Source organism: Mytilus californianus, unplaced genomic scaffold (assembly GCF_021869535.1).
Source record: "Mytilus californianus isolate M0D057914Y unplaced genomic scaffold, xbMytCali1.0.p SCAF_5, whole genome shotgun sequence".
NCBI lineage: Eukaryota > Metazoa > Mollusca > Bivalvia > Mytilida > Mytilidae > Mytilus > Mytilus californianus.
In genome coordinates, this window is record NW_026262701.1 from 58,265,094 (window position 1) to 58,285,682 (window position 20,589).

At 30.9% G+C, this 20,589-nt stretch overlaps 1 protein-coding gene across 1 annotated transcript; it reads right to left on the reverse strand.

Annotated features, from left to right (window-relative positions):
- Window positions 1-11,467: 11,467 nt before the first annotated feature.
- Window positions 11,468-19,841, reverse strand: LOC127702065 (GTP-binding protein RAD-like). The gene is made up of 5 exons (XM_052206066.1): window positions 19,837-19,841; window positions 13,148-13,320; window positions 12,831-12,913; window positions 12,104-12,281; window positions 11,468-11,733 (listed from the first exon to the last, which is right to left on the reverse strand). The coding sequence occupies exons 1-5, from the start codon at window positions 19,839-19,841 to the stop codon at window positions 11,468-11,470; spliced, it is 705 nt and encodes a 234-aa protein (XP_052062026.1).
- Between the last annotated feature and the right edge of the window lie 748 nt (window positions 19,842-20,589).

Here is a 20,589-nt window from a genome sequence, read left to right on the forward strand (position 1 = left end):
TTTAAACTTTCTTTATTTTATTTTAAGTTTAAGAATATGATACAAATATATATTCTGCCTCAAAATACATCCTGCCAGTAAAAATGTAGTGAGGAGGACAGAATACAGCTGAATATGATGTCAAGTATGGTCAAATACGTTTTTTTTTTACTGAATTGGACCGGGCCAAAATATGTATTTACATCAACAAGACACATATTGTGTATCTGTATATTAACATGTTAAAGATTGATTTGATCCCACCAATTAATAAAATACAATGCATCATACAGTTATAATGTATGCTGTATCATTAGTAAAACTGTTGTCACGTTAGATAAATCAGATTAAGATTACTATTAGAGGTCAACTATCAGACTGATACTGTGGAATTAGTTACGTCAATTTCAATTCTACAATGAAATTGGAATTCCTGACGCAATAGTTCGTTTTTAGGTATAACGTTATTCCAATTTAGGAAATTAGAACACAATCGATTAACAGATCGACTGTTTTTGAAATCTTAAGATCTATAACCGAGAAACATTTAACATTCCTTCATGAGTTGTGGCATCATAACGATTAAACGATTCGTTATGACGACCTTTAAAACTTTAATACTATCGAACTCTTTGAGGTTGTAGGATAAATATTTTTGTGACATTTCAAACCGTACGATTAAAAAAGTTATTAAACTTTTGCAACGTTAAAAAGTCAAAATATATAAAAAGGAAATCCTTGTTGAGCATTTTTGAAATACGTATAAAAAAAGCGATTTGTGGTATGATGGTCAATGATACAAGTATCCACTAGAGTTTCAATAAAGTGGATATAAGCAACTATAGGTCATCGTACTGCCTTCAACAATGAGGAAAATCCATATCATATAGTTGCAGATACAAAGGGCTGCGACTTGAAAAATGTGAAAACGGACGCCTCATTTTTAACAAAACAATTTACGAAAACAAATATGACAGACATGAACCAAATTTTTGAGATGAGTGTGTTTATCTAAAAGTGTCTATTTGTTTCCCCCCACAACTAAAAGTAAACTAATAAGACAAGGACTCACCGACGTTCTGACAGAAAATATTATTCCTTTCAGATCTCAAACATTATACTTCTGCTAAGAATGAACCTTCCAATTTTGTCTGTTTTTTTTTTTCTTATTGAAACATAACGAACTCGTAAAAAGGGAGATAACACATACTTTCATACTTGTTTGCAATGTGAATAATATTATAGATATGCTAGCTTTTTGGTAAAGGGTATTGTAATACTAAATGAAATGCTAATCTTACGCTATTTACAAAGAGAAAGAACATTTTTTACGTAAAATTGACGAAATTTAAATCTACAATCACAATTTTATCTTTCCTTTTCCAGAAAAAAAACACAATTGAAAATTCCAATAAATATATTTTTGTATTAATTAACTGATTGAATATTGATTTAACGTTGCGGACAAGTAGTATTTCGAAACTCATCGGAATGTACAAAGACCTAATAGATAGATCTTGAGTATAAACTTTTCAAATAATACAGGATGAACTTGAAATATAGACTCTAGGTTCTGTATCTATGTTTTAAGTTAAGTTGTCTTTGTACTATTTTGTACTTCAAGTTTTCTTGTGTTTGGCTTTTGGCATTCCTGATGCAGGTACACCCTTCATATTCATGCTTTACTTATTTTTATTTGATGTTATCGGGAAAGTGTGTATAAATCATCATGTTTAACTAAACTGTACTATTAACTACAAATGTTTTGTTGTTGGTGTCTTTACTAGATTTTATTGAATGTTTGTTTGCTTTTATTTAGTCAGTTGTGTTGTATATTTATGATGTATGTTGACACACTTTTGGTAAAATAACCACACGAAATCCTATTATAACTTAAAAGGTTAGGTAAGTATCTTAATTGAATTTCGTACATTGTCAACTGCTTGACTTTGATATATTAAATTGACACGGCAAACCTGAGACAAACCCATTTCATATTTCATGTTCATACACACAATCTTTAATGGGAAAGGCATTACAAAATAAATATAGAACATGTAGTACCAGGATAGGTAACAGGTAAAATAAACTATCTCAAATTGTACGCTCCTTCTTGGATTCAAATGGCATTCAAAAACAAGTGTAAATCTAATGATGCAAGTTAAATTTCACTATCCAATAAAATGATAGAGCAGTGTACATTGGAGTGTTTCAAACGGTCATGCGAACATTATCAAAGTATGTATAATCTGACACTTTTTCATCACTTGCAGCTTCGCATCTTAATCCTCTTATAATATAACATTTAGAAAATGGTACGTGCCCGTGTCTCATCTAACCGGTTATTTGCCCTAGGCAGAAATATGACTTTGACAAATCTGCGGTAATCGCATATGCAAAACCTATTTTGTTCGAAACAAATACATGAAATATGTGATTAGAAAATCTTCATAAAAACAAAAAATCGATTATAAAAACCAAAGAGAAGAAAATAGTATTACAATCTTCTTTGAACTTGATCTATAAGTTATAAGCACGAAACGATAAGTTAACGTTTGTCAATGACTTATGGATATTATAGAATTACAATATCTGTACGATTGGAAAATGATTTGTACAGATGTTGAAAAAACATGCATTTTTAAGTTTTGAACTTTTGAACGTCAGCTAGAGTAATGACACAAAGATAACAAATGCCATATTGTTGTGGTGAGCAAGCTGATTAAGCAGTTTCAGCTTGACTACATTTGTATATAATTATAGAAGGCTAACCTCGATGATAGTTTTAAGCAGTTAATATTCGATGAGGTTGTTAACTTCCAGAAATCAAGAATATTATTCTTTTTTTATATTTATACAAGTAAAACTAATAATTTAGTTAACTTAATTCTAAAATTTACAGGACCATTTCTATTTTATATTTATTGAGTCTTTAAACAGCTTAATCTTAAACTTTCTTTTCGCATATTTTAATCGATATAACAATGCAAAACACATGAAAATCATAAGTAAATATAACACTAGTTTAAACAGAAGTATATGGCAGATATACCATATGCAAATTAAAATATTATCAGGGGAAGGGTCAACATACATAGTAGAAGAATGACAATCAACATCATGATCTCAACAAAGAAGTTGTTAGGGAAATATAGGGAGTCGTGATGTTTGACATTCAACGATATATTTGATCTGACTTTAATATATACATGATATACTAGTCTCAACTTAAAAAATGAAAACGATACTTTATAAATTTAATGTGTCCGAAGTGCATTTCTGAATCTACCTTCATCAGGAACGCTCACATTCGAACATTTGAAAGCCAAGGATGCATAAGAAAGAACCAAAACAGTTAAAGTCCCATAAGACCGAAAATGACATAGATGATAACCAAATCCTTTTAAGGACAAATTTGCCTGAACACGTTGGTTTCTTAATGATTTATAAATTTAGAAACGGACAATTAAAGAAAGGTTTGTTTTAAATCAATTCAGTGCAGAAGTACTGAATTCTTAGTTGATGATACCCTCAAAGTTTCATTCCACTGATTCCTTACATTTCAAGGAAGTAGGTTGAATTGAAATTTAAGGTGCAAAGCAATTTCAGTGGTATCTTATAACATGATATTTTGTCAGTATGGCAATGTTATCAACAGAAATACTCTTGATTTAAATCTTTTCAAGGAATACTATGAGGAAAAAATCTCAAATTATCACTTCACAAATTTGATATTTGATATTTGAACCGACATAGATCACATGACCATTATTGTGTTAACTGAAAAAGTTCACATGTTACATCAAAATCTTGGCTTTGAAACTAACTTCTTGATATGACATTCGTATCATATGGACGATAATGCGTGCACAGCAGGAGATGTTAAAATTGTCGATGAACCCGTTTTTCTACTTCTTTTGATGTAATATGATATTTTATTATTTCCTTGTTTATGTGTTCGTACATGTACTCAAGTCTCAACTGACGTCATCATATTCAAATTTTTCACAGATCTAAACAAAAAGACAAGGACAAGACAAATCAAAGCACGAAAACAACATTTCATAACAGTATAAATGTTGTATAAACTCAAAAATGATAGAGGCTGTTTCGTCAATATGACACCCATACTATGCATAATGGCGCTCGGAAAAAAAAAAAAGGATGACAAAATAAATAACGAAGTTGAAGAGAATTGCAATTCTTATATCTAATAAAATTGAGAATGAAAATGGGAAATATGTCAAAGAGACAAGAACCGGACCAAAGAGCAGACAACAGCCGAAGGCAACCAATAGGTCTTCAACGCATCGAGAAAATCCCGCAACCGGAGTTGGTCCTCAGCTGGCCCCTAAATAAAATTATGTACTGGTTCAGTGAAAATGGACGTCACACTAAACTCCAAAACATACAAAGGAACTTAAATTAAAAAAAAACATACAAGACTAACATAGGCCGGAGGCTCCTGACTTGGGACAGGCGCAAACATGCGGCGGGGTTAAACATGTTTTGTGAGATCTCAACCCTCCCCCTATACCTCTAGCCAATGTAGAATAAAGAAACACATAGCAATACGCACAGTAAAACTAATTTTAAAAGAAGTCCGAGTCCGATGTCAGATTAGGTAACAAAAGAAACAAAGCAAAATGACAATGATACATAAAAATGTTTTGCCAAATTTGGGTAAGGTTATTTATTCCTGGAAGTTAACAAAACAGACAATTTATAAAGACTTGTTTACCGAACTGACTTCAGTATCACATGTTTATTTCTATTTAAAATGTTGAACAATAATTATTTGATTTAAATCATCAAAACGTTATTCAATATATTATACATGAAATAGATATGATTCAGAAACACACAAAGTACTTACACTAACCTGTCTTTTACCTTTATTTTCAGTTATCTCGTCAATTTAGGAAATTAGAACACAATCGATTAACAGATCGACTGTTTTTGAAATCTTAAGATCTATAACCGAGAAACATTTAACATTCCTTCATGAGTTGTGGCATCATAACGATTAAACGATTCGTTATGACGACCTTTAAAACTTTAATACTATCGATCTCTTTGAGGTTGTAGGATAAATATTTTTTTGACATTTCAAACCGTACGATTAAAAAAGCTATTAAACTTTTGCAACGTTAAAAAGTCAAAATAGATAAAAAGGAAATCCTTGTTGAGCATTTTGGAAATACGTATAAAAAAAGCGATGTGTGGTATGATGGTCAATGATACAAGTATCCACTAGAGTTTCAATAAAGTGGATATAAGCAACTATAGGTCATCGTACTGCCTTCAACAATGAGGAAAATCCATATCATATAGTCGCAGATACAAAGGGCTGCGACTTGAAAAATGTGAAAACGGACGCCTCATTTTTAACAAAACAATTTACGAAAACAAATATGACAGACATGAACCAAATTTTTGAGATGAGTGTGTTTATCTAAAAGTGTCTTGTTGTTTCCCCCCACAAATAAAAGTAAACTAATAAGACAAGGACTCACCGACGTTCTGACAGAAAATATTATTCCTTTCAGATCTCAAACATTATACTTCTGCTAAGAATGAACCTTCCAATTTTGTCTGTTTTTTTTTTTTTTTTCTTATTGAAACATAACGAACTCGTAAAAAGGGAGATAACACATACTTTCATACTTGTTTGCAATGTGAATATTATTATAGATATGCTAGTTTTTTGGTAAAGGGTATTGTTATACTAAATGAAATGCTAATCTTACGCTATTTACAGAGAGAAAGAACATTTTTTTACGTAAAATTGACGAAATTTAAATCTACAATCACAATTTTATCTTTCCTTTTCCAGAAAAAAAACACAATTGAAAATTCCAATAAATATATTTTTGTATTAATTAACTGATTGAATATTGATTTAACGTTGCGGACAAGTAGTATTTCGAAACTCATCGGAATGTACAAAGACCTAATAGATAGATCTTGAGTATAAACTTTTCAAATAAAACAGGATGAACTTGAATTATAGACTCTAGGTTCTGTATCTATGTTTTAAGTTAAGTTGTCTTTGTACTATTTTGTACTTCAAGTTTTCTTGTGTTTGGCTTTTGGCATTCCTGATGCAGGTACACCGTTCATATTCATGCTTTACTTATTTTTATTTGATGTTATCGGGAAAGTGTATATAAATCATAATGTTTAACTAAACTGTACTATTAACTACAAATGTTTTGTTGTTGGTGTCTTTATTAGATTTTATTGAATGTTTGTTTGCTTTTATTTAGTCAGTTGTGTTGTATATTTATGATGTATGTTGACACACTTTTGGTAAAATAACCACACGAAATCCTATTATAACTTAAAAGGTTAGGTAAGTATCTTAATTGAATTTCGTACATTGTCAACTGCTTGACTTTGATATATTAAATTGACACGGCAAACCTGAGACAAACCCATTTCATATTTCATGTTCATACACACAATCTTTAATGGGAAAGGCATTACAAAATAAATATAGAACATGTAGTACCAGGATAGGTAACAGGTAAAATAAACTATCTCAAATTGTACGCTCCTTCTTGGATTCAAATGGCATTCAAAAACAAGTGTAAATCTAATGATGCAAGTTAAATTTCACTATCCAATAAAATGATAGAGCAGTGTACATTGGAGTGTTTCAAACGGTCATGCGAACATTATCAAAGTATGTATAATCTGACACTTTTTCATCACTTGCAGCTTCGCATCTTAATCCTCTTATAATATAACATTTAGAAAATGGTACGTGCCCGTGTCTCATCTAACCGGTTATTTGCCCTAGGCAGAAATATGACTTTGACGAATCTGCGGTTATCGCATATGCAAAACCTATTTTGTTCGAAACAAATACATGAAATATGTGATTAGAAAATATTCATAAAAACAAAAAATCGATTATAAAAACCAAAGAGAAGAAAATAGTATTACAATCTTCTTTGAACTTGATCTATAAGTTATAAGCACGAAACGATAAGTTAACGTTTGTCAATGACTTATGGACATTATAGAATTACCATATCTGTACGATTGGAAAATGATTTGTACAGATGTTGAAAATACATGCATTTTTAAGTTTTGAACTTTTGAACGTCAGCTAGAGTAATGACACAAAGATAACAAATGCCATATTGTTGTGGTGAACAAGCTGATTAAGCAGTTTCAGCTTGACTACATTTGTATATAATTATAGAAGGCTAACCTCGATGATAGTTTCAAGCAGTTAATATACGATGAGGTTGTTAACTTCCAGAAATCAAGAATATTATTCTTTTTTTATATTTATACAAGTAAAACTAATAATTTAGTTAACTTAATTCTAAAATTTACAGGACCATTTCTATTTTATATTTATTGAGTCTTTAAACAGCTTAATCTTAAACTTTCTTTTCGCATATTTTAATCGATATAACAATGCAAAACACATGAAAATCATAAGTAAATATAACACTAGTTTAAACAGAAGTATATGGCAGATATACCATATGCAAATTAAAATATTATCAGGGGAAGGGTCAACATACATAGTAGAAGAATGACAATCAACATCATGATCTCAATAAAGAAGTTGTTAGGGAAATATAGGGAGTCGTGATGTTTGACATTCAACAATATATTTGATCTGACTTTAATATATACATGATATACTAGTCTCAACTTAAAAAATGAAAACGATACTTTATAAATTTAATGTGTCCGAAGTGCATTTCTGAATCTACCTTCATCAGGAACGCTCACATTCGAACATTTGAAAGCCAAGGATGCATAAGAAAGAACCAAAACAGTTAAAGTCCCATAAGACCGAAAATGACATAGATGATAACCAAATCCTTTTAAGGAAAAATTTGCCTGAACACGTTGGTTTCTTAATGATTTATAAATTTAGAAACGGACAATTAAAGAAAGGTTTGTTTTAAATCAATTCAGTGCAGAAGTACTGAATTCTTAGTTGATGATACCCTCAAAGTTTCATTCCACTGATTCCTTACATTTCAAGGAAGTAGGTTGAATTGAAATTTAAGGTGCAAAGCAATTTCATTGGTATCTTATAACATGATATTTTGTCAGTATGGCAATGTTATCAACAGAAATACTCTTGATTTAAATCTTTTCAAGGAATACTATGAGGAAAAAATCTCAAATTATCACTTCACAAATTTGATATTTGATATTTGAACCGACATAGATCACATGACCATTATTGTGTTAACTGAAAAAGTTCACATGTTACATCAAAATCTTGGCTTTGAAACTAACTTCTTGATATGACATTCGTATCATATGGACGATAATGCGCGCACAGCAGGAGATGTTAAAATTGTCGATGAACCCGTTTTTCTACGTCTTTTGATGTAATATGATATTTTATTATTTCCGTGTTTATGTGTTCGTACATGTACTCAAGTCTCAACTGACGTCATCATATTCAAATTTTTCACAGATCTAAACAAAAAGACAAGGAAAAGACAAATCAAAGCACGAAAACAACATTTCATAACAGTATAAATGTTGTATAAACTCAAAAATGATAGAGGCTGTTTCGTCAATATGACACCCATACTATGCATAATGGCGCTCGGATAAAAAAAAAGATGACAAAATAAATAACGAAGTTGAAGAGAATTGCAATTCTTATATCTAATAAAATTGAGAATGAAAATGGGAAATATGTCAAAGAGACAAGAACCGGACCAAAGAGCAGACAACAGCCGAAGGCAACCAATGGGTCTTCAACGCATCGAGAAAATCCCGCAACCGGAGTTGGTCCTCAGCTGGCCCCTAAATAAAATTATGTACTGGTTCAGTGAAAATGGACGTCACACTAAACTCCAAAACATACAAAGGAACTTAAATTAAAAAAAAACATACAAGACTAACATAGGCCGGAGGCTCCTGACTTGGGACAGGCGCAAAAATGCGGCGGGGTTAAACATGTTTTGTGAGATCTCAACCCTCCCCCTATACCTCTAGCCAATGTAGAATAAAGAAACACATAGCAATACGCACAGTAAAACTAATTTTAAAAGAAGTCCGAGTCCGATGTCAGATTAGGTAACAAAAGAAACAAAGCAAAATGACAATGATACATAAAAATGTTTTGCCAAATTTGGGTAAGGTTATTTATTCCTGGAAGTTAACAAAACAGACAATTTATAAAGACTTGTTTACCGAACTGACTTCAGTATCACATGTTTATTTCTATTTAAAATGTTGAACAATAACTATTTGATTTAAATCATCAAAACGTTATTCAATATATTATACATGAAATAGATATGATTCAGAAACACACAAAGTACTTACACTAACCTGTCTTTTACCTTAATTTTCAGTTATCTCGTCAAACTAAGAATTGGTCTAGTTCTATTGAACTTTGAATTTTTAAACTTCAACGCTTTCATTTCATTACAAATAATATTCACAAGGCAACTGCGATAAAAAAAATTAGGAAGTCTAACTTAATCAACTGAAATACAATGAACTTATGTCAACATAATTAACACGGTATGTGACTGTTTATACTATTGACTGTATATTTAGAATAATTTATCAGCTCGAATTGCATGGCTGCAGTGTAAAAACCAACTAAAATCAATTGCAAATTATAGGTTTATGTTCATTTTAATGTTGTGTTGTATTTGAATGGCACAATTTCCAGTTTAGAAAAATAATAAAAAAACACTTAGAATAATAAAAATGCAATGTATGTTGTGAGATAGGTGACGTACTTACATAAAGTATTAGCATTAAATGCTTTTCCTGACGTTTCTGGTATATCCGATCTGATTTATGTAAATGTAAAACGACCATTTGAATCCTCTGTTTGTTTTTCACCTACATTTCGTCTCTTCCTTATCGATGTACGATATTTGAACATCGATAAACTACTGTCTCCTTCGTTAATGGAATAAAATCAGACACTGTTACATTTCACAAAGTTCGAATATATTAGAAAAGCTATAGTTTGTGAATATATACTTTGTCTCTCGAAATATCTCCAAGTATTGTTTAAGGTGTATATCAAGGTTGTTTTTATATTTTATAAACGGGAAAATAAGGTCTGACCTAGTTAAACCCATTCATATTCAAGTACCTTTAATGATCTTTATCAGAAGTTGGTGTATGTCCTTTATTAATATTTTTCCTTCTTTAAAAAAATGGGATTTTAATGACTGATCTTAAGGTTTCTGTTAAATTTATTCACATTTTGTTTATAAATCTTGACAATTTACAGCTTGCCCTATCATATAGACATACACAAGTGTTGAAGACTATATGTTGCCTTCTATATGGGATTAATTAATTTTGTCATTGGATCACTGTTTCATTGTCCATCGTGTACTTAAGAACTCCTTTTATCTATATGGTATTTATGTACTTCATTTTCGTCAGTTAATTGAAAAACATGTATAGATTAAACTAAATATATAAGAAGGTATACAGATAGTATTTCATTTAAAAAGAAAACTTATTTGTGCAGTGCCTGTTAAAGTTATCATTTAAAGAGATAAATCTATCGCAGCAATCGGTAAATATCCCTTCAAACTATGTTCATGTTGGGTTTCTGCCATCAATATTCCGATATGATTTAACGATTACATATATATAGTTAACCATAGTTCTGCATAATACTTAGATTCATCTGAGCAGAACAACTTCAATAATTGGTAACTTTTGGGGTTTGCGATAGAATATTTTTACTTTTCTGTGTTTTTGTTTGTGTCCATGGTATCGTCGATTTTCAGTAACCTTATAATTTGTATCCCCTCATTAGTGTATTGATACTTTTTTACATCATGAAGTCTGGTTTAAATACACGCCTCCTTTCTAAAGTCCATGTACAAATATACAGGTAATACTTTATATCCGTAACGCTTGATACGTTCATGATGACTTTCCGTTAATCTAATCATCAAGTCCAATCAATTCTTATCAAGTTTTATGAGGATCATTAAAATCATCGAGCATTGGAAAAATATCTTATAGTCTGCTCTTGCAAAAACGAAGACACATGAGGATATCACTTCTTTGCAATTTTCTTTAATAATATTTCCATAAATAACAATCATCGTTAACAAATAAATACTAATAACGTTTATCATATTTGGAAAAAAAAACTGATATTGACACAGACAATCATAAACAAAGACATCAGAAAAAATAACGTAACATTTTATTTTGTGTAAACATTCAATATAAAAACAAATCAGTAACAAATTGCATCTCAGGTTACCAGGACTAATTAAATAAATACAAATAGATTTTATTTGTGATTTGTCATATCGCTTTCAAGAAAAATCTAAATGATGTATACAACGATTTCTGTTATTGCTCAAAACGTAAAGTAACTATAACCAACACAATCTTATGTTGATATAAAAATCATTTTGTAGATAAATTTTGATACAATTGATCTAAAATAATTTTGCAATCATCCTTCCACAACTGCATACATTATGTTTTAAAATCACAGATCAAACAAATTTTCTAATCTCGATAAAGATTTACAGTTTCTTCTAAAGAGTTTATCTAGAAGCTTTTTAGGTCCTTTACGTGATGAATGTTTTTTTCCTTTGTCCTGAGACAGCATCCCTGCTTTTTCAATGGCCTCTGGGTTAAGCTTCAGTTTTATTTGTTTTAATATTCCTACTAATAGTTCGTCAACTTTATGATTTAACACAGCAGATGTTTCGATGTATTTGCAGTCGAATTCCATGGCGAGTTTACGTGCTTCTGAAAAATAATAATAGAATGTTACCTGTTTATTGATAACCATATATAAGATCAATCTATATTAATAATTTGACATTATGCCCCTTTTTTCTTCTTGATCAATGCAAGACATGAATATACTAAATTATGTTTGTGACTATAACTGTAGCCTCATTTTTGTGTCTTTTTCTAATATATTTTTCTCAGAAGTTGTAGATTAAATACAGCAGTCGTGAAGATATTTGAAATAAACAAATCATTCAAAAGTGAGATTTTAAAAACCAAATAAGTGCCCGTGACATTAATATTATATAAAATAATTAAAGAAATAATAATACTCAATAACAAATAAAAATTATAAATTATAAAAACGTGATGATGGAAATCTTACCTTCTGTGGTTACTTGTCGTTTTCTGACTAGATCAATTTTGTTTGCGACTAATATGATTGGTCTATCACTATCAAGTTCATTGCGCAGATAATGTAAATATCCTTCTGCTATTGTAAACGAACCGCTATCGTGGACAGATAACACAACAACACATGCATCAACTGGTAAATCATCTTTCTAAATTAAACAAAATAAATTGTAAAGATTTTTTTTATCATTGTATGCATTTTCTATAAAACAAAATATACAGAAGCCCTTGCTGAATTAATGTAGAACTCTTATCAAATAACACGGGTAAAACATTCCAATATTGTGGATTTGGGGGATTTAATATGATATAGTTAACATATGCAAGGGCGTACGGATTAAATACCAATGACATAGCAATGTCTTCAAGAACAGAAGTACATATCTTTCTAAGTTTCAAATTTGTAAAATGTGGATAGCAAATAATATGAAAAGCCAGATGTCTTTTTATTTTCTCAAATTATTCATTTGCACCAATATAAATGCTAACAAATTACATACATGTACCTGAACGGATGAACATTTGGACCAATATAATGCTAATAAATTACATACCTGAACGGATGAACATTTGGACCAATATAATGCTAATAAATTACATACCTGAACGGATGAACATTTGGACCAATATAATGCTAATAAATTACATACCTGAACGGATGAACATTTGCACCAATATAATGCTAATAAATTACATACCTGAACGGATGAAAAATCTATGAATTCCATTGTAGATTCCTCATTGTCGACTACAACAGTGAGTGTGTTTTCATCGAATTCATCTAAAAATGTAAGAAATGTATGTTAAACTTTACTCTTTGTCTTAAGTATTTTCATATTCAAATACAATGTTAAGCAATTTTCTACATTCTCATTTTTCGTCAAGCAATTAAAAACCTTAAAAATAGTGCTTAATATATGCAGCAGAGTCCTATCATTTTCTAATTGCATTATTCCATCAAATAATATTGAACAAAATATACTTTCTGAGATCAAAAGAAAAGAGGAAAACTTACGGATAACCAATTCTGAAGACGAAATATACTCTGAGCTCATAAAGCAATTTTTCAATGCTGTTTTACCAACACCATTAGCACCCATTATGGATACCCTGTAGTATCCAGTTGAACAAGAAGATGAGCAACTCCAAGAAGTAGAACTATTTGATGCGTCACTCGGAAATCTAGATCTATAGTTAGATGACGCTGATGAGCTACTGCTTTTTCTACGATGATATCGAAGACTATCATTTAAAAGTCCATCCGATGTTAGTGTAAAAGACCGTACTCGTTTAAATTGGTGCTTTATTTCATTTCCAAACAAGTCACTAGACGACCTTGATAACGTGACCGGAGACAAAGGTAAACTGTTTCTGTGTAAATTCTTTCTTACAAAATCGTTTGTGTTCCGCCTCTTTTTCTTAAAGGAACAATTGCGAGAATTCGGTTCTGATCGTGTTCCTTTGCTTATTCCTAATGATAAAAGTTCCGGAAAGCCATATTTTGTTTTTTGGTTATTCTGCATTTCGTTGTTATTTAACATGTCTAAATCACTCTGTTTTGTTATATCTCAATGCAATTTCAAGTATTGCAATATTATTAAACTAGAACAAATATTGTTTTTTTATACCAAATCAGGATTCATTTACTAAATATATTTTAAACATCCTCTTGATATGTCACACAGACTTATAGTGCAAACGAATTCTAATACAATGCTTTATTTATACCTTTTCTTATAGAAAGTTAATTAAACACGTGATAGGTCAGTTCTGTAAGATTTCAAAGCCAATGATCTATTGGATAGTAATTCTTTTAAAGGAGAATGATTCCCTGAGGCAAATCGTCTGTTGATCTTGATAAAAGCTGTAGGAAGACGGAATCAGAAGGATTTTAACAGTCAACATTATTTGATTCTTCGTGAAACTCATTTTAAAGGCTTATCTGCTTAAATCATTGTGGAAAAGCTAAAAGCAGATGAATGAAATCAAATAGGTAAATACGATGAAAACTTGTGTAAACAAACAAAATAAATGGAACCTTTTCTGAATTTATGTTCAACTTCAAATAATCAAAATGTAAAAGAAAATGTTTATATATAGATGGGACATTTATCAGACTGGATATTATTATTATTATTATTATGACTACATTTAGGACGACATTGGTAACAGATCTTCGGTTGCGCTGACAAAAATGGATAAGAGTTTGTTATAATGTATATTGAAGAATAAAGAATGGATTAAAATTTCTCATAAAAAGACGATTATGAGCTACGCATTAAGTAATAAAGTTATTATGTTTAGTTGCTGTCATAGTCGATTTGAAATGGACAATGGCATTAAGATACAGTAGCTAACATATCGCGAGGTTGTCTACTATAATCTCGCAAGGTTAGAATAATTTGTCGTTACCCAACAAAGTCCTTTTTATCTCTGCTAGTGAAGAATTAAAGGTATATAATTAATATATACGAAAAGGAAATTAGATGAAAAAAAAAAACAACATTTTATGTAATTGTAGTAGAATTTAAATATTCAACAATATAGATATAATTTCGGACACATTACAGACAAAAACTATTCCTGTCTTGTCCCTTTAATCCGATGCCAAAAGTATAAACAATATCGACAACAATATAAAAAAGAGAGAAACGCAATTTCAAGTATATGAAAGATGGTGATTAATGGTTCAGGCAGTATGGAATGCATGACATTTCTTCATTTAAATTCCAAATTACTATGACTTCTTTAAATAATATTATGATAATTAAGAACAGAGCAAAGAGCCGAAAACAGCATAAGGGCACTAATGGGTCTTCAACGCAGCGAGAAAATTCCGCATCCGGAGGCGGGCCTCATCTTGCTTCTGAACAATGATGTTTACAGTTTTACCAAAATAGACGCAACACTGAACTCCGAAACATACAAATTAATCAAACTTTTAAGAAACAGACAAGTATAACAAAGACTAGAGCTTCCAGGCTTTGGACAGGCTCAAAAATGCGACAGGGTTAAACATTTTTTGTGAGATCTGCCCCTCCCTATAACTCTAGCTAATGTGGATACACAGTAAAATTTAGTTTAAATGAAGTTCGAGTCCGATGTATGAATAGGTACCAGAATAACTTAAGCAAAATAACAATGATCAACATAAATTAACAAAGGATTTCTAGCAGTTACTGGCATGCAAGCTTCAGACCTCAATGAAATAGATCGAACGTTTATGTTGTCATCATATGAAAATCAACGGCAATCCCTCCCGTTAGGGGTTTAGTATATGTCTAGGTTAGAGATGATGAAAATAGATAGTTTTAATAATAAATTCAAGGATTAAAGACTAATACCATACATAAAAAAATACTTTGAAGGCAACACGTTATTCAATTTTAAAATGTAGATAGATTAAAACACTTCAATGACATCTTCACTTAAAAAAAAGTGTTCGATCTAAAAGTATTATTGGTCAATCGTGTCAAGTTTATTCAACGTGTGCGTACTCGGTTGAAGTTATTGATTTTTTTAAGCTAGTACAATCATAAAACAATTTATTTCAAACTCGGATCCTAGATATGTATATGGTGTACACATTTTTGCACCTCATGTTTGCGGTATTCCATCTTTTCCGTAAGTTTATTGTTTTCTGTTTGGTAATAAATAAATATTAATATCTATTCTGATACATCTTGTGATCCGTTTATTTGGCAATCGCCAATAGCAATCAGCAGGGTTTAAGAACATCAGGTGTTCGCCCTGCTAGTCAAATGCGTTTTGTTAAAATATACTTTTTCACTCATTTTGACTTTTGGAAAATGTTGTTTGTGCTGTATTTAGACCCCTCTACCAAGAAATTTGTTTTGCATGCACACGTATAAAAATTGAGGTTTTTATCCAACGCAATCATAGGTTTGAAAGTTGTTTTCAATTTAGACTTGTTTATATTTTTTCATTTGGGCTTGTATTATATTTGCCTTCGGGATTATATGATCCGTTCATCCTATTTCGACCCTTCAAAATTCAAGAGTCTATCCTAAATTGAGGTAAATTATATGGCCTTCCAAATACCGTTTCGATTCCTAACATCACTGAAGAGACATTAATTCTCGAAATCCGGATATGGTGTACAAATTTTTGCACGTTATGTTTGCAGTATACCATCTTTTTTGCAAGTTTATTGTTTTCTGTTTTGTATTAAATCAATAAATAAGATCCATTTTGTTACATCTTGTGATACGTGTATTTGGCAATCGCCATGGCAGTCAGCAGGGTTTGAGAACATCAGTTGTTCGACCTGTTAGTCAAATGCGTTTTGTTAAAATATACTTTTTCACTTTTTGGTCTTTTGGAAAATTGTTGTTTGTGATGTATTTAGACCCCTCTACCAAGAAATTTGTTTTGCATGCACACGTATAAAAATTGCGGTTTTTATCCAACGCAATCATAGGTTTGAACGTTGTTTTCAATTTAGACTTGTTTATATTTGAACAGTATATTCCTTCATTATACGATACAACAATTAAAAAATACAATTATTAACGATTTTAAAATATTATTATCAGTATGACCATTTTGTACAGAAATAACGACGAAAACAATAGATGAATATCAAATATCCACTTATATACATACAATCAGTTTATCAACAACCAAATCCGATGATTACTCCGGTGATTATTAGAAGAATCCCATACTTGCGATATGGTAACTTGAAAGTAGTTTTGATAGGAAAATAGCTATTCTCCATATATTATTTAAAACTGAATTATTAATAAGAATTATTATTAATTCTAATATTGCTTGAAATGTCTTTAATTTTTTTTTTTTTTTTTACAGTTAATCAAGTAAATGAAATAGCTGAATAATATTTTGGTGATTTTCAATACAACGTCATGCATAATGAAAAAAGTAAAATAACAAAAATACCGAACTCCAAGGAAAATTCAAAACGGAAAGTCCTTTACCAAATGGGAAATGTCATATTCCTGACTTGGTACAGGCATTTCCTTATCTATCAATGGTGGATTTAACCTGTTTTAAAGCTAGTTAAACCTCTGAAATGTTTTCATAAAATATGAAAAACAAAATTTGTCATAAAATGAAAAAAATTAATTCAATATTCTACCAAAAAGAGATAATATTACTGATTGCCAGACAGTATATTTAGAGACTCTGAGACACATACTATTTGCCCTTTTAAATGTTTTGATTCGAGCATCACTGATGAGTGTTTTGTAGACGAAACGGGTGTACGGCGATCGAAGTTATAATCCTGGTAAGTTTGATGAGCTTATTTAAATGAACGGTTTATTTTTATTGTTTGTAATGATTTTGGGCTGTTTGTTCGTTGTTTTCATACATGTAGCATAACTTATATTCAAGTTAATACGTCTACACATATGAATGCATAGAATACTATACGATGATTAATATACAAGATAGATCACTTTATCAACGCCGACACAAAAAGGATAATTAATCGTACTGAACTAGATGGATGAAAACTATCACGTAATAAGTAAAAAGTTGATGTAATGGATCGCGCCTGACGCTATTGATCATACTGATGTCATGTTAGGCACTGTATTTTAAGACGTTAATATATGGAAAGTTTTATATGAAATTAGAAAATAAGTTATGAATGCAAAGTATGAATTATACATCTTACAACAAAGAACCATAGATCATAGTACAGCCATTTATTTTCGTATGAAAGATAAAATGTTCACGATAAACAAAAACATTAAACAATTTAACTGTTCAACTGACGTTTTATGTATTAATGCAAAAAAAATCAAACCATTTAACACATGTTCAAGGCAAACTGAAAACCAATGACATCCGTTATACAAATGGCTTCTGAAAAGCAACACACAAATAGGAGAACAACAAGAGTGTGGCCATGTTGACTGTATTTCAGAGTATGAAAGAGAAATGAAAGATAAAAATCGGGGGTGATCCGAGAAGCCGGAAAGATAATCAGATACTGGTTCACGTGTGCACCCGTCTCTTTTCTGGTTCAAGTACCACCCCCGTGATAAGTCTAAATCTGTTGATCACATTTTCGAGTAAAAAAGGACGGGAGTGTGGTTACGACAATTGAAACATATCTGTCATCTTTCGTAAAACACTTTGCAATAATGGTCAACCAACTCGTGATGGGTCCGGTAAATTTTAAAAGGCATAATTTCAACTTCATAACTTGAACTCGATGTGTAATACCTTCCTTGTAAGCAGCTAACCCTCTATCAAGGAAATCATGATAGGAATGCAAGCTCTATAATTTCGTTTACAACTGGGAGATGTATATTTCATATGCAGCCACTACCGGAATGCTGCTACATTGAAATGGATAAGCCACAATAGAGAATCTGAACTTATCTCTTTTGTCGTATAAAGTTGATGTTAACCGACCCTCATTGTAAATTTCTAGATGTAAATAAAGGTATGAAGCTTACTGAATTGTGTTTGTTGCATTCTTTACTTCAAGTTTTGCGGGATAAATGCGTTCAACATAATCTCAAACTATAAATCATTTAGTGAGAGGACATTATCTATATAGCGAAACGTAAATTTAAAGGACAATGCAAGCTTTTTTTTTATTCATTGTATCATGTTAGAAAACAAATAACCATGGAAAATTATGTCCCAGTATGATGTCGATAAGTCGCTTTGGACGTTAAATGGTACAATTTCGACAATTACCGATTATTCATACTCGAGATCAAATAGTTTGAACATAAGAAAAACCTAGAACAAACAATAAAGAGCAGATGTAATTTAGAATACAAAGTGATTAAAACATACTGATTACAACCTCTGATTATCATTATTTGATGTACTCTTGACTTCTTGTTATGCTGGATTGATCCAACCAAACTTGATGAAAGTTTTTTAAAGGCATTTTATCTACATATTTAAAATTATGACTGTAACATTGTACGAAATTTGACTCATATGAATAAAGGAACCAGTCCGCTGGGAATGGTTAACGACATTTTGGGCTTTTGGATAACACATTTTGTAGAGAAGTGTTATTAAAAATGATCATGTTACCAGTAATAACGTGGCCAGTCGGATTATATATGTATTGGGAACAAACACATGTCCAATTAGGAGGTTAAGACTTGCATTATTGCAACGCATGTGTGTAATAGAAAATTTTAGTCGCAGTTAGTTTGGAGGTTTAATACCACCAAATCATAGTACGTCACATCCGGTTGCATACAAAAAAGGGTCGAAAAAAAATATTCCCTTGAATTTGACAGTTGTAGGAAATTAATTCTACATTCCATTGCAGTAAACCATTTCTGAGTCATTAACATATATCTTGGGTGTTTCAAAGCAATATTATTTTTTTATTTGGTGTTTCTATAGAATATTTTTGAAACTTGAGGTTACATGGTTACAAAACCTTGTACACAAGGAAAAAAGGTTAAAATTTGATTGGTTAACTTCCAGTGATAGTTATTTTCTTATATGCATGAAATGTTATATGACATTTTGTCTATAGTACTGGACAGGATAAAACTTTACTCATGCCAAGTATTTCTTTATTTGAAACAAAGATAAATTCTGCACAATTTTTTTAAAAGTGCAAATTTAACAAAGACTAATAGGTAAAAATCAATGGTGGTATTACACCTTGGATATAAGAGATGATTGGTAAAGACGCATCTTTAAAGTAGATGGTATGTGAAAGAGACTTACTTCATGATGAAAGATATTGCCAAAGTTGATGGCATCAATATTCGAGATAATATGTTATAACAGGGCATGTTGTCAGTATGGTAATTTCATTAAAAAAAGGAAACTCTTGATTCAAAACTTTTCTAGCAATGCTGCAAGGACGTAATCCTGAATTATCACTTCACAAATTCTTCTGTCTATACAACACATTGGTTGACAGGTACAATGTTCCTGTTTCCCGTCATAATATAGACCTTTCAACACATTTGTTCATCATCAGGTTCACGGTTTTGACTCTAACTACTAATTATGACGTTCGAATCATACGACTGATGATGCTTTCACAGCATGATATGTTTATCTTGTTAATGTACATGAATTTAAACCCGTCAGAGATACATCTAACGCAAGTGTTATTATTCTCATGTACATGTTTGCACTTGGACTAAAGTGTCAAATGACGTCGCTATCATCTACAAAACTGTAATGAAGTGTCAAATGACGTCAGTATCATTCACAGATCCCTTACAAATAATTAAACAAGACAAGGACAAGGCACATCATTACACAAAAACAATATTTCTTCACACTAAAAATGTGACATTAAACAGACAACTTTTAGAAATACTTGTGGTGCAAACACACGTGTGATGTCATTTTGTAATTTGCCAAAATATCTAAATACAAAATAAATTTAATGTATAATATTATAAATGCATTATATGTTGTGCGATAGTTAATATTCTTAGTTAAAGTATAAGTTATACCTATGCT

Bases quoted from the DNA above. Each gene is read 5' to 3' on its own strand.
- LOC127702065 (XM_052206066.1), bottom strand. The intron at 12,914-13,147 runs GTAAGTTTTCCT...TTACATTTTTAG, and splicing joins GTCTTCAGAATTGGTTATCC to ATGAATTCGATGAAAACACA. The intron at 12,282-12,830 runs GTATGTAATTTA...TGTTTAATTTAG, and splicing joins TAGATTTTTCATCCGTTCAG to AAAGATGATTTACCAGTTGA.